The sequence below is a fragment of the Falco rusticolus genome, chromosome 22 (assembly GCF_015220075.1).
Source record: "Falco rusticolus isolate bFalRus1 chromosome 22, bFalRus1.pri, whole genome shotgun sequence".
Taxonomy (NCBI): domain Eukaryota; kingdom Metazoa; phylum Chordata; class Aves; order Falconiformes; family Falconidae; genus Falco; species Falco rusticolus.
The window spans coordinates 226,154-238,851 of record NC_051208.1 but is presented as its reverse complement, the minus strand read 5'-3'; the positions used below and the strand labels follow the sequence as shown (position 1 = coordinate 238,851).

Below are 12,698 nucleotides of genomic sequence, written 5' to 3'. Positions count from 1 at the left end.
ATTTCCGCTTCCGCCGGAAGCCGCCTCGGTCTCTTTCTCTCGCTGTGTTGGTGGCAGCCGTTTGCGGCCGGGCGGGACCGGGCCGTGGCCTCCATTGAATCCGCCACCATCCTCCCATCCCGCCGCCGCCATGACAGAGCAGATGACCCTGCGGGGCACCCTGAAGGGCCACAACGGCTGGGTGACCCAGATCGCCACCACGCCGCAGTTCCCGGACATGATTCTCTCCGCCTCGCGCGGTGAGGGCCGCATCCCGCCCGGGTCGGGGGAGAGAGGGTCGGGAGAGACCATCGGAAGGGGGACGTAGGTGTCGGGAAGAGACCGTCGGACCGGGGTAGGGGTAGGCCGTTGGCCTGGGTGAGGAGGGGAGCAGGGAGAGACCACATAGGTCGAGGCGGAAGGGTACCGGGGGAGACGGGCGGGGGGAGAAGGGGCACGGGGAGACTGAGGCCGGAGGGGAGTGGGGCAGGGAAGGCCGTGGGGCCTGGGAGGAGAGAGGCGTGAGGCGAGACCGTGATTTAGGGGACCCAGGGAGAGTGCAGAGGGAGAGGGACAAGGGGAAACCATGGGCCTAGAGGGGGGGACAGGCCAGAGCCCCCTCGTTTAGGGCAGTCTGGCCTAGGGATGGGACTGGGGTGTAGCAGGGCAAGGAAGAGGCAGGGCCCTGCGCTGTGCGATGAGGACAGAGGGATGGGGAGGAGGGGGCAAAGGAGCAGAGACCTGATCTGTTTAGAGACCCCCCCTTTTCTCTGGTAGCCCCCCCATTCGTGCGGGTTAGAAGGATGGGCTGGGTGTGGGCAGAAGGCTGCGGTTCCCCCCACCTTATCCCTCTCTCTGCATCCTCCACAGACAAAACCATCATCATGTGGAAGCTGACCCGTGACGAGACCAACTACGGGATCCCACAGCGAGCTTTGCGCGGTCACTCGCACTTTGTCAGTGACGTGGTCATCTCTTCCGATGGACAGTTTGCTCTCTCTGGTTCCTGGGATGGCACCCTGAGGCTCTGGGACCTCACAACGTGAGCTGTGGGAATGAGGGTGTTTTGGGTGGGAGGGCTGTAGCATGTCTTCCTGCTTTGTTTGGGTGCTGGGAGGGGGGTTGAGGTCACCCATGCACCTTGGAACTTGAACGATTTTGGGTTTGGGCTGGAAGATAAATCCCAGTGCAGCAGGGGCAGTTCTGTGTGGCCAGTGCCACAGTTTTGGATGGAGGTGTTCGGCTGCTCTTCCTTGGCTCCCTCTTCCGATGATTAGATCTGACACAGTCTGCTGATCCTCTGGGATCTGAAGACACGTCCTGCAATTATGATGGGAGAGAAGCAGGAGGGGGGGATCAAACTGTTTTCTGGGGGTCATTTTGGGCTGAACGGGGGGGGTACAGCCAGGAGAAGAAGGTTGGGATCTGTAGAGCCAGGCATGTATGCGGGCTAAACTCATCCTGATTTCCCCCCATCCTTCTACCTTTGTAGAATCTCCTTTTGAAGGAGAAATGAAATGATCATTCCTTACCCTTTTGTAGACCACACTGTGGGTTTTCCTCCAAATATTTGATTATTCCCCCCCTCCTTGGTGGAATTTGTGAGATCTGCTATTGTCTCATCTTCCTTTAGTGGCACCACCACCCGTCGCTTCGTGGGTCACACCAAGGACGTGCTGAGTGTGGCCTTCTCCTCCGACAACCGTCAGATAGTTTCAGGCTCCAGGGACAAGACCATCAAGCTCTGGAATACCTTGGGTGTCTGCAAGTACACCGTGCAGGTGAGCGCCAGGGAAGGTGGGCTTCCAGATCACACTTCTGTGAGAAAGGAGCTCCGTGAACTTGCTTTTAGATCTGTTCCCACCACTTTTATTGGGGATCCAGGTCTCCCAGCCCTGTCCTAATGATTAGAAGCAAGACGTTGCCTGACAGCCTCTCCCTGGGGGGTTTCTGAGGAGAAGTCCTGCAATTATGAGGGATGGGGGAGGCCTGGGAAAGCTGTGGAACAACAGGATGCAGCAGGTCTGATCTTGCAGTGCCCTGTGGATGGGGCAGGAAAGACTCGTCCGTGTTTCCTCGCCATGAACCCGGCATCGTTCCTCTTCCCCAGGATGAGAGTCACTCGGAGTGGGTGTCGTGTGTGCGTTTCTCCCCGAACAGCAGCAACCCCATCATAGTCTCCTGCGGCTGGGACAAGCTGGTGAAGGTGAGGTGGGATCAAAGGCTTCCCAAACAGCAAGCATCCTTCTCTGGGGTCCCTGTGATGGCAGTGGGAGGATCAGAGCAGCCAGAGTGCTCTGGGGAAGGTTTTTTTTTCTCCTCTCTGTATCCCCAGAGTTGGGGTGCAGTAGCAGTGTTTAACCCCTTTTTCTTCTGCCCCCGTTTTTTTTCCTCACCCAGGTTTGGAATTTGGCTAACTGCAAGCTGAAGACTAACCACATCGGGCACACAGGCTACCTGAACACAGTGACCGTCTCCCCTGATGGCTCCCTCTGTGCCTCCGGTGGCAAGGTATCTGTCGTGCGGTGGAGGGAAAGCTGAGACCCCCCCTGAGATGAGATCTTGGCATCCTACCAGCATTTCTGTCTCCCACCATGCGAATGGGCTCATCTTGGTCACAGCTTGAGTGGAGTGGTAACAGCCTAAAAATGGGGCCTGGTGGCAGATGTCAAGTGAGAGCAGGGAAGACCATGGCAAAGATGCTCCCCCAGTTCCAGGGACTTCTCTTTAGCTCTTCTGTTTTAGCCCTTGATGTGTTTTCTTTCCGTGTCCTTTAATTTTTCCGTATCCACCTTGGCTTGTAGCAAAGTACTCCAGCTTAACTGTGGTTGTGGAAAAGGGGCCTTGCCAGGGCAGGACAAATCAAGGCACAGGTGACAAGCGCTGGGGTTTGTTCCAACTCCTTCTGCTCTGCAGGACGGCCAGGCCATGCTGTGGGACCTGAATGAAGGCAAACACCTCTACACCTTGGATGGAGGAGACATCATCAATGCTCTCTGCTTCAGCCCCAACCGCTACTGGCTCTGTGCTGCCACCGGACCCAGCATCAAGATCTGGGTATGTCACCGCTCCAGTCCTCAGCCCCCTCTCTGTCCCATTTGGGCAGGGTGCCTACGGAAGATGCAAATACCTTCAGTTTCTGGGTTGTGCTGGGTTTGGAGTCACCTTCCTGGGTGGAGATCCTCACCTTAGCCCACAGATCGTGGAGGAAAAGCTCTCCTGGAGGAGTGTTCTCTGGGTTACACAGCAGCGACCGGTGCCTGTGGCCTCATCCCTTGGTCGTGGAGGGTTGCGGTGGCCGTAGGGCAGAGCCACCATGCCATGATGAAACATTTCAATGCCATCTGACTGCATCTCTGTGTGGAAATCCAGAGGCTGTTTCTGAGCGACCCTCTGCTCCCTTGTGCTGTTTCAGAGTTGGGATTTGGTTGTGGGAATCTTTGTGCTGGACCCCTCATTCCTTCACGTTTTTTTTTTGTTTTGGTTTTTTTTTTTTTTTTTTTTTTTTCCTTTTTTCCTCTTGCAGGACCTGGAAGGCAAAATCATTGTGGACGAACTGAAGCAGGAGGTGATCAGCACCAGCAGCAAAGCTGAACCACCCCAGTGCACTTCCCTGGCCTGGTCTGCAGATGGGCAGGTAAAAACCATTCCCTCCTTGCTGTCCCAGGATCCCAGCCCTGGGGAATGAGGATTGGAGGGATCTTCCTGCTGCTTTTGGGGCACAGGAACCATGAAGAGACACTTGTGCCACACTCCTTGAGCTCTCTGCCAGCAAGGGAAAGAACTTCCTTGGGTTCCTTCCATCCCTGGGTCCCTTCTCAACCCCTGAGCTCGTCTCCTTCATCTTCCTAACCCCTGGGGCTGGTAGTTGTCCCTCTCTGCTTTGGGATTTGCTTTCTGAGGACCATAGGCCCTCGTGTCCTGAGGCTGGACCCGTCCAGCCCTTCCTGTGACCCAACTCGTTTCTCTCCACAGACACTGTTTGCTGGCTACACAGATAACCTTGTCCGGGTGTGGCAAGTCACCATTGGGACCAGATGAAGATGCGGTAGTGAGAAACCATAGATTTTTGTGTACAAAAAAAAATAAAGTCAATGAAATAATGCTCTGTTGAGCTTGCAGCCACCTTGTGTCCACTGTTGGGTCATCCCACAACCTGGAGGTTCATGGAAGATGTGGGGTTGGGGCTTTACTCTGGCAGGTGCCACATCAGGAACGTCAGAGGGGCAAAAGCCCAGTGTTCCTGATGCAGAGAGCTTTATGTCTGCAAGTAATTGTCCCCACACCTTCAAGGTTGGAGATGTCGCAGTAGGACAGGGCCTGGCGATGAGGATGGGGTGACTGGCAGAACTTTGAGAGCCCTGAGCGGTACTCACCTCATGAGTTAAAACCCCCTGAGGGCAGAATAATTATAGCAGATGGAGATACTCTACTGTAGGCAGCGTGGTGGGACATGAAAGATGTTCTCTGTCCTTCTGGCTAATGAGGGAATCGTGGTTCGTTTTTTTTTTCTCCTACATGTGGTGTCGCTGCAGATCTGGGAAAACTTAAGACTATTCCGAAGAGAACCCAGAAAGTAGATACATTTAAGCAGCAGCCATGGTTAGCCTTGTTGCCCACCAGTGGTGCTGTTGAAGGAGAGGTTTTAACATGAAACTTGGTAACCCAGCAGCCTCCAGGCACTGAGTCCACATACAAACTGCCATTTTCTACAGATTTGAGAGGTGGGGGGGGGGCTCTTTCTTGGCTGGTAGACTTGTGAGCCACCCCTGCCACCAAACTGGAAGGGACTTCGGCCCCTCAGTGATGCTGGATGATGCTGGCAACAGCCTCTTGCCGATAAAAAGCTTTGGGAAGGGATATGGACATGTGGCTCTGGGTCTGACCTAATCTAATTAGGAAGGATTAGGTCAAGATTAACAAGGCAAGATTTAAAACATCTGTTTAACAGGAGGTGATGCAGTGACAGCAAGGCCAGGCAGGCTGTGAGGGATCTGGACCCTGATGTGTGATTTAAGCCAGACTCATTTGGAAATAGCTCCCAGACCTTTCAAGCCTCAATAACCTAGAGACTCAGGTTTACAACCTTATTCTTTATTATTATTTCTTGACATTTCATAAAACTAAATCTCCATTTAATTCTCATTTTACCCAAAAATATTTTGAACTAGCTCTGTAATGCCAACAGGAAAAAAAAAAAAAAAAACCAAAAACAATCCACCAACCAAAAATAAACAAACAAAAAAAACCCACGACCGGTGCAGTCAGAGTCTCTCGAGTGGGACAGGATTCAGCTGGAAACTTAGCAGCTGAGGAAAAAAGAAAAAAGGGGAGAAAAAATAAATATCCCCCATCTCTGAGAGCTCTCAAGCTGTGAGGGGAAAACAGGAGGCTGCTTCCTGCCACTGCAGCCAGGTTGTGCTGGCTCTGGGGGGCGGAAACTGGCTCTTGCACCCTCCTCTGCCCCCGGTAAAGTGCCAGGCCCACAAGCAATGGTTACGAAGGGAAGGGGTGGGGGTCAGGAAAGCTCAGACGTGGCCCCACCCCCCAAAAAAATGATGGGGAAAGCAAGGAAAAAACAACACGGGCCATTAAAGCAGGTTTGACTCTGGGTCCAAACACCAGCTGGGGTCTTGGAAGATGGTCAGGTGAATTCCAAGAGATCCAGGCACCTTGGTGCAACTGGGATACGCAAGCCAATGATTTTTGGAAGGGTGACGATGGGGATTTCAAAAAGCCAAGAGCACTTGCTCCCCACTGTGCAGACCCCTGAGATGCCCCCAAGGCATCAAGCTCTGCATCCGAAGAGAGCAGATGCACTTCAAAATGCAGTCCAGGAGTGGAGAGCGTGCCAGAAAGCTTTTAGGCATTGACTGGGAGAGAGGAGCTCCAAAAAGACATAAAACGCTAAAAAAAACCCCTACACCTCTGAGGTGGATCCTTCCCTATTCCAAACAAAACCAGATTCGGATCAGCATGGTGGCAGCAGTGGGATCCTGGGGAGGAGCAGACAGGAGGCTGAAGGAAGAGGCATTGTGAGCAAGCAGGTGCAAGAAGACAAGTGCAGCGTTGGATCCCAAGATGGGATCTGCAGGATTAAGGGGGAAAGAGCATGGCTGTGTGCAAGGCCGGATCCTGGGGCGATGCCGGATCTGGCACAGGTAGAGGTGGCTGGCAGGGAGGGTGAGGGATGGCTGGTCAGGCGCAGATTTTGATGCGCGTACCCTTGGCTAAGATGCGAAAAAAAGGGAAGATGCGCTCGTGGAAGGAGGCGTTGAAGGTGTGGATGTGGGTCATGCTCTCGGCATTGTAAAAGCAGAGCTGGCCTCGCTCATAGTCCAGGTAGACGCCAAAGCGCCGGGGCCGTTCACTGGGCAACAGGGCTGTCTGCTCTGTGGCTGTCAATGCCTGGTACTTCTTCCCATTGGTGCCCACGCACCAAATTTCTCGTTTTTGGTGAGGACCCATGGTTTTCTCTTTGCGTCGAGCTGTTTCACGGGCTGCACCCACTGCCCAGCCTCGTCGGCCTCCCACCTCTACCTCCCAGTAGTGGCGGCCAGTGGTGAAGCCCTGGGAACCCAAGACGCAGTAATCCGAATCGAAACGTTTGGGGTTGTCGGGCAGGTCCTGGCGGCGTTCGCCCAGCTTGACGCTGCGTCGGTCAAGGGAGAGGCTTAGGCGAGGGTGGGCTGTGTCAGGGTCCAGAGTCACATCGGCTGGAAGGGAGACGGCAACATTACAGGGTGTGTGTGTCACTGGTCACCCCCGTCTCTTGGGGTCCCAATCCCAGGGTTTGTTGGTCTGTTTTTTCCCCCCCTCCTTTTAGTTTCCAACCCCAAATCCTCAACCCTGTCCATACCCACAGCACCAGTGGGTGACAGCCCCCACTGTGGGCCTGCTTTTGACTGCAACAGAGTTCAACCCCTTTAACCCCTCCCCAAACTCCTTTAACCCCCAAAACTCCCTTTAAACCCCAAATTCCTTTAACCCCAAATTCCATTTTAACCCCTTTAATCCCCCAGTTCCCTTTTAACCCTGGAGCAGGTCTGGCTTCAGCCCCACACAGAGCTGTCAGCAACTCTGGATCCAGCTGTGCTTTTAGGGTGGAAAGAGGTGACAGCCACGTTAGGGGAAAATGAAGACCAATGGACAGAGCAAGGCGTGGGGAGGAAGAAGGGAAGAGGCTGGTATTAAGGGGACTGGCAGACTTTAAAAGGGGGCATGAAATCTGGGAAGGCAGAGGTAAAGAGGGAAACCCAACACAGCTGGGGATATGCAAGACATCCCAGTGTCCATTCCCTAGGACCACGACAAGAAGCTGCTGTGTCCCCTTGGGCAGAGGACCTAGGTCTCACTCACCTTGAGGGACTTTACTGAAGACTTTCTCCATCTTCCTCATCACCACATCCTGCAGAAAGTAGTTGCGATATTTTTTCCCCACATCCACCGGCACCATCTCAGGCTCCTGAAATTTGATGTTCTCGCATCTGCCAGGGGAAAGAAAATGGGGATTCAGCATGCTCAGGGGGAGGCAATGACACAACAGGAGAAACAAGGTGCCCTGCACACAGCCAAAAAACCCAGAGCGGGGCAGAGATCAGCCCAACCGGTTACACTGGCACAGCTGCAGTCCCCACCCCGTCTCAGCCGCAGGAAGCAGCCAAACTCCTGGCAGAGGTGCAGCCGCATCCACCCAGCGCTGGTGACAGCCAGGCCCTGCTCCGGCACAGCCCTGTTACCTGCCAACGAGTGGCTGGGGGCTGATGTAGAAGAGCAGCCGCTTGTTTGATTTAAAGATGACGGGAAACAAAATGATCCCTCCATATTTACCAGCAGCTCCTGCTTCCTCGGGGCATGAGGTCTGCACAGGCACACCCAGCTCTGCTCCCAAAAAGCAGCTGCCAGGTGCTGCAAGGGACTCTTGAGATCTCTTCCCAGCCTTTCTCTTCTCCTGTGCACCCCCGGTTATTCCATGTATACCCCACTAAGCCATCAGGCAGGAGTTCCCACCATCACATTCGTTTTGGCACCAGCCACAACCAAGCTGTCCCTTGTCATTACCCAACCCCAGCCTGGAAAAACGCCCACCACACGAGGCTTGAAACAAAAGCCCAAGGTTTTCTGGTTTTGTGTTGCCCTCTCCTCCCCCCGAAGCTGTTTACAGTGAGAAGATGCCAATGGAAAGTCACTGACCTGATAAAAGTGCCTTTGATGTCCTGCGAAAAGGAAGCAGCCAGGTTGGAAGCGAGGAAGAACGAGAAAGAAAAGATTAGGGAGGATGGGGGCTGATCACACTGTGGCTCGCACTAAATCCTCTTAGCAGCCAAGGCTCAGCACCGTGCTGATCTACATCAAGCCAACCACCCCGATGGCCAGGATGAGTCCCCTCCCATGAGTCTGCTGAGGGGAATATTCCACAGAGAGGCACATTCCATGGATTCACCCCTCGGTAGAGGCTTTTCCCACTAATACAGACACCCTATCAAACCCCAAATCTCTTGTGGCATCCCGATTTCCCCCCTGTGGTCCCACAGACGATGCGGGACAGGGAAGGATCTAGTAATCGGGTAAGGATGCTTTCCCATGAGGAATACCCTTTCTGAAGTAAGGTCTGCTCCCCTCTTGGCAGCTCTGCTTAATTCTCGCCGCTAACATTCTCTCCTTGCTATAAAACAGGGCCAGAGCTCCTCAGCTGCCAGCAGAGAGCTTGAGCGAGGGTTCATGGTCCAGAGATAAACTACGTGAATCATCTGAGCTTACAGCTCTTTGGGAAGATTCAAAAACATATGCAAGAGGCCTTGCCTGGCAGGGCACCTGGGCTCTGCCCTCCTGCTGGGATCCCCGATTGCGACTGTCCCTCTTCCCACCCCAGGAATGGGGGTGGGGTGAGTGGGTTGGGAAAGACCTTGAGCAGTTGCAGCCCATCCTGTTTGCTCTTGTCCTCTGCCTCAGCGATGAGCCGGCTGAGGGCAGCGCTCTGCTCTTCCAGCTGGCTGATGTTGCTGCTCTGACGGGCCAACAAGCTCTCATAGCGTTCCTCCAGCTGGTGTAAGAGCAGGACTTGCTCCCCAATGAGGAACTGGTGCAGCAGCTCGAAGTCAGACTCGAATTCCTTGATCTCCAGCTTCATCTTGTCCTGCGGAGTGGTGAAGAGGGAGGAGAGGTATCCTTAGCTCAAGTAGCAGACCCAAAGGACACAAATTTGTTCTCTCTCCCAGGCTACCAATTCCCACAACACATTCAGGTACAAAACCCCCTTAATTAAGCTCTAATTCAACAGGGAAATAGCTTCCAGCCCTTGTGATCCTGACAACTGCAGCAAAGGGACCGCAACGCCTCCATGAGAGCTCAAATCTGCAAGGCAGAGGGGGAAAAGTTTCCCTGCTCATCCCCCTCACCAGACTTCGGGCCAAGAAACACTCTTTAGCAGAGGGCTGATTATTTTTTGGCAGCGTGAAAGGTGGAAGACAGAGAAATGGGGAAATAAATAAGCGTGGAAAGGAATCGTGCACAGGATGATCTGCTGTGCCAGAGGCAGCCAGCTCTTACCCTCAGCTCTGTGATCTTCTCCTCCTCGTTGGATTTCTGCTTCAGGACCACATCCAGCTTCTTCTTCAGTGGCTCCAGATGGCTCTGGAGCTTATTCTGCGAAAGAAATGCATGTCTGTCATCCCTGCCTCAGGTAATGCCTGCCTGCCTTCCTCTCCTCTCTCAGTCCTCCAGTCCCCAACTCCACAGCAGGGCTGAAAACAAAACCTCCTGCCCCGATCTCAGACCATTTCCCTTCCGCTTTCCGTAACTGCTCATTCTGGGAGCCACTTCTAATTAGAAAGTGAAAAACCCTGCCCTGCTCAGATCAGGGAACATCTGCAAAGGCCAGATACACAGTCACCAAGCACAGACTGTTACTGTCTGTTGCACGGCTGCGGCCATCACGCACATGTCCCACTGGGTGGGGATCAGGACCCAGAGAGGGATCTGTGCTCCTAAACTCAGTGCAGACCTAGGACAGACTTAGGCCATCCTTTCAGGCTGCGCCTTTCGGTAGCGGCATGGTCCTAGATCAGCTTAAGCCAATGACAAAACCAGTACCTGCTTCATTGGTCATGACTCCCTGTGCTGAATAAGCTTTGGCATTTCCAAAAAAACACACAACCAAACCACCAACCCACAAACCAACTGTTTCTGCCTTGCTGTCCTCCCAGGACACTCCCTCTGCCCTTCACAAAGAGCTCTCCCTTTAGCAATTAATTTTTCTGCCTCCTTGAGTGTTTGCAGCAGCTTTCCTACTGCCAAGAAAAGGCGAAAACGGACTGAGCCAACCCAAAAGCAAAAAGTGCTGCTGGCCACACTCCGACAGCCCACCACAAAACAGCCTGACACAGGGATGAGACGCCCCAGCACTGTCCTTTCCCCTCCAAACCACCTCCACCTCTCCAAGCCTCCTCCTGGCTACCAAACCCCACCCAAAAGTCTCCAGGGGCTCCAAGGGTGTTGACTCTGATGGGAGCAGCCAAGACCAGAGCACCAGAGAGCTTCCAGTGAGGGAAGACAAAAGCGAGACATGACCTCGCAGCAGCAACTCCTCCAAGACACCTTTGGATATTACAGGAACCAAAACCCCAACTCCTTGCTTCCAGAAGGCCCCAAAAAGCGAGACATGACCTTGCAGAGAAACCAGAGCGACAAGCAGCAGGGCAAGTAGCAGCCTGAAGGGCTCAGCGACCACCATCCCCTGTCTACCCGCCATGTTTTTTGGGGGGGGGGGGTTCTCCAGTCATGTCCAAGTGGGAAGCGACACCTTTGAGACAGCAAAGCTATTCAGTCAAAACCCCTAATGAAGGGCCTCCACCACTGGATGCTTGGGGTCAGGCTCTGCAGACCCTCAGGCAGGTATCACCCAAGCTGAGGGAGGCCAGACAGACCCTGGGAAGAGCTTTCTAAATTGTGGAGCCACCATGACATGGGTGCTCATTTCAACTCGCCACAGCCCAGAGGGGTTTCACCCAAACCCAGGCCAGCAGGACCAGCTGAGCTCACCCACTCCTCACCAGGATAATGTCTCCACGATCCTTCGCTACCATTGCTGCCTGATCCCCAAATCTCCTTCCCCGTGGTTAACCAGACTCTTCCCATCCAAGCCAAGCCAGCCACCAGCTTTGTGGCTTCCCAGCCTCCTGCACCCCAACCCACACAGCCCGTTCATCTCCTTCCCCCTCTCCGCTCACTGAACCAGCCCAGCGAGACCCACCTGTATGCCGCCTCCAACCACCCAACGCCATCTGCCTGCCGCCAGCAGGACCCAGCCCGTGCCACTGGCTCCTGATGGTGCTGACAGCTGTTTCCCACCCCACTCTCCTCCCCACTCCCCCATCAAAAAAAAACCCAAACCACTCCATTACCCTGACACCGAAACCCTCATACCTTGTAATCCTGCACGACCTCCTCGAGAGGGACAACACTGTGATGCTTGTGGCTCCGTGACTCCCTGCACACCACGCAGATGGCTTGTTCATCCACCTCACAGAACAGCTTGAGAGGCTCCTGATGCTTCTCACACAAATTCGGTGGCCCCTGACCTCCCACTGCTACCAGGGCCCCTGGGACACCCACTGTGGCTCCTGAAACTGAGGGACCAGCAGCAGGTGGTGCAAGGCGCTGGGGGTGTGGGTGGAGCTGGCGGATGATTTGCACCATGTTGGCCAGCTGAAGGTTGGGGCGGAAATTCCTCTGGAAAAAGGTTTTTCGGCATTGTGGGCAGGTGAAGGTCTGGAGGCGTCGAGGCCGTGTGGCCAGAACAGGGGGAGGAGGTGTCTGCACCTCTTCTTCCTCCTCTTCCACCTCCTCCTCTTCCTCCACATCTTCCTCCATCACATCCTCATCATAGTCCTCATCCCCAAAGTAAAGCTCTCCCCCGACCCCACCGTCCCACATGTCCTCCTCCACGGGATCTTCCCACAGGTCAGTGTCATCTTCTTCTTCGCTCCACATATCATCTTCCTCCTCCTCTGCACCACCATCCTCCTCCTCCTCCTCCTGCTCCACATCCAGCTCGTCCTCATCCAGCTCATCCTCCTCATCCTCCAGATCCTCTTCCAGCACATCGCCCATCCCCACCTCTCCGCCACCCACTGCTGCAGCCCCCGGGGCCACCTCGTACTCAGCCTCACCACCCCACAGCTGTGAGATGCAGACACGGCAGAAATTGTGTCCACAACCGATGGAAACGGGATCTACAAAATAGTCCAAGCAGATGGCGCAGATGGCTTCCTCCTGCAGTGTCTCCACTGGGTTCAGTTGCCCACTGGAGCCCCCTGAAGGGTCCCCATCTCCTAAAACCGCTGTGGCTGCCATGGGGAGAGTGGGGAGGAGAGTCACCTCTTCCTCACAGGACCCTAAGCTCCTTGTCGACCCCTTAAGTTCTCCTATGCTTGGGTGGGCACCAGCTCGAACCCAGAAGGGTGGCCGGTCCCCACCCAGATGCCACTTCCTCCTTCACCCCCTCCAATTTTTCCCCACCTTCCAGGGCCAGCACTGCTCTAACCCTCGCTACTGCTTCCCTTCAGCACCCCTTCGTCCCCCCAAAACCGGGGGCTGGCCCCGATCCTGCCCTGCCTCGGCACCCTGGAGCCGGGCCTGACCCTCCTGCCCACCCCACAACACCCCCAAGGCCCAACTGGGACCCGGTAGAGGCCTGGCTCCTGCCCCAAGCACCCCGT

The 12,698-nt window shown here is 54.7% G+C and overlaps 2 protein-coding genes across 2 annotated transcripts; one reads left to right on the top strand and one right to left on the bottom strand.

Moving 5' to 3' along the window:
• The first annotated feature begins 22 nt into the window (after nt 1–22).
• On the top strand, nt 23–4,093 carry RACK1 (receptor for activated C kinase 1). Its single transcript, XM_037372011.1, has 8 exons — nt 23–239; nt 850–1,021; nt 1,613–1,760; nt 2,090–2,185; nt 2,380–2,490; nt 2,896–3,036; nt 3,506–3,616; nt 3,955–4,093. Exons 1-8 carry the CDS (start codon nt 131–133, stop codon nt 4,018–4,020), a joined length of 954 nt encoding a protein of 317 aa, XP_037227908.1. The 5' UTR covers nt 23–130; the 3' UTR covers nt 4,021–4,093.
• Nucleotides 4,094–5,057: 964 nt separating this feature from the next.
• Nucleotides 5,058–12,604, bottom strand: LOC119140529 (E3 ubiquitin-protein ligase TRIM41-like). The gene is made up of 6 exons (XM_037371961.1): nt 11,404–12,604; nt 9,529–9,624; nt 8,885–9,115; nt 8,173–8,195; nt 7,339–7,466; nt 5,058–6,695 (listed from the first exon to the last, which is right to left on the bottom strand). Exons 1-6 carry the CDS (start codon nt 12,331–12,333, stop codon nt 6,178–6,180), a joined length of 1,926 nt encoding a protein of 641 aa, XP_037227858.1. The 5' UTR covers nt 12,334–12,604; the 3' UTR covers nt 5,058–6,177.
• Nucleotides 12,605–12,698: the final 94 nt, after the last annotated feature.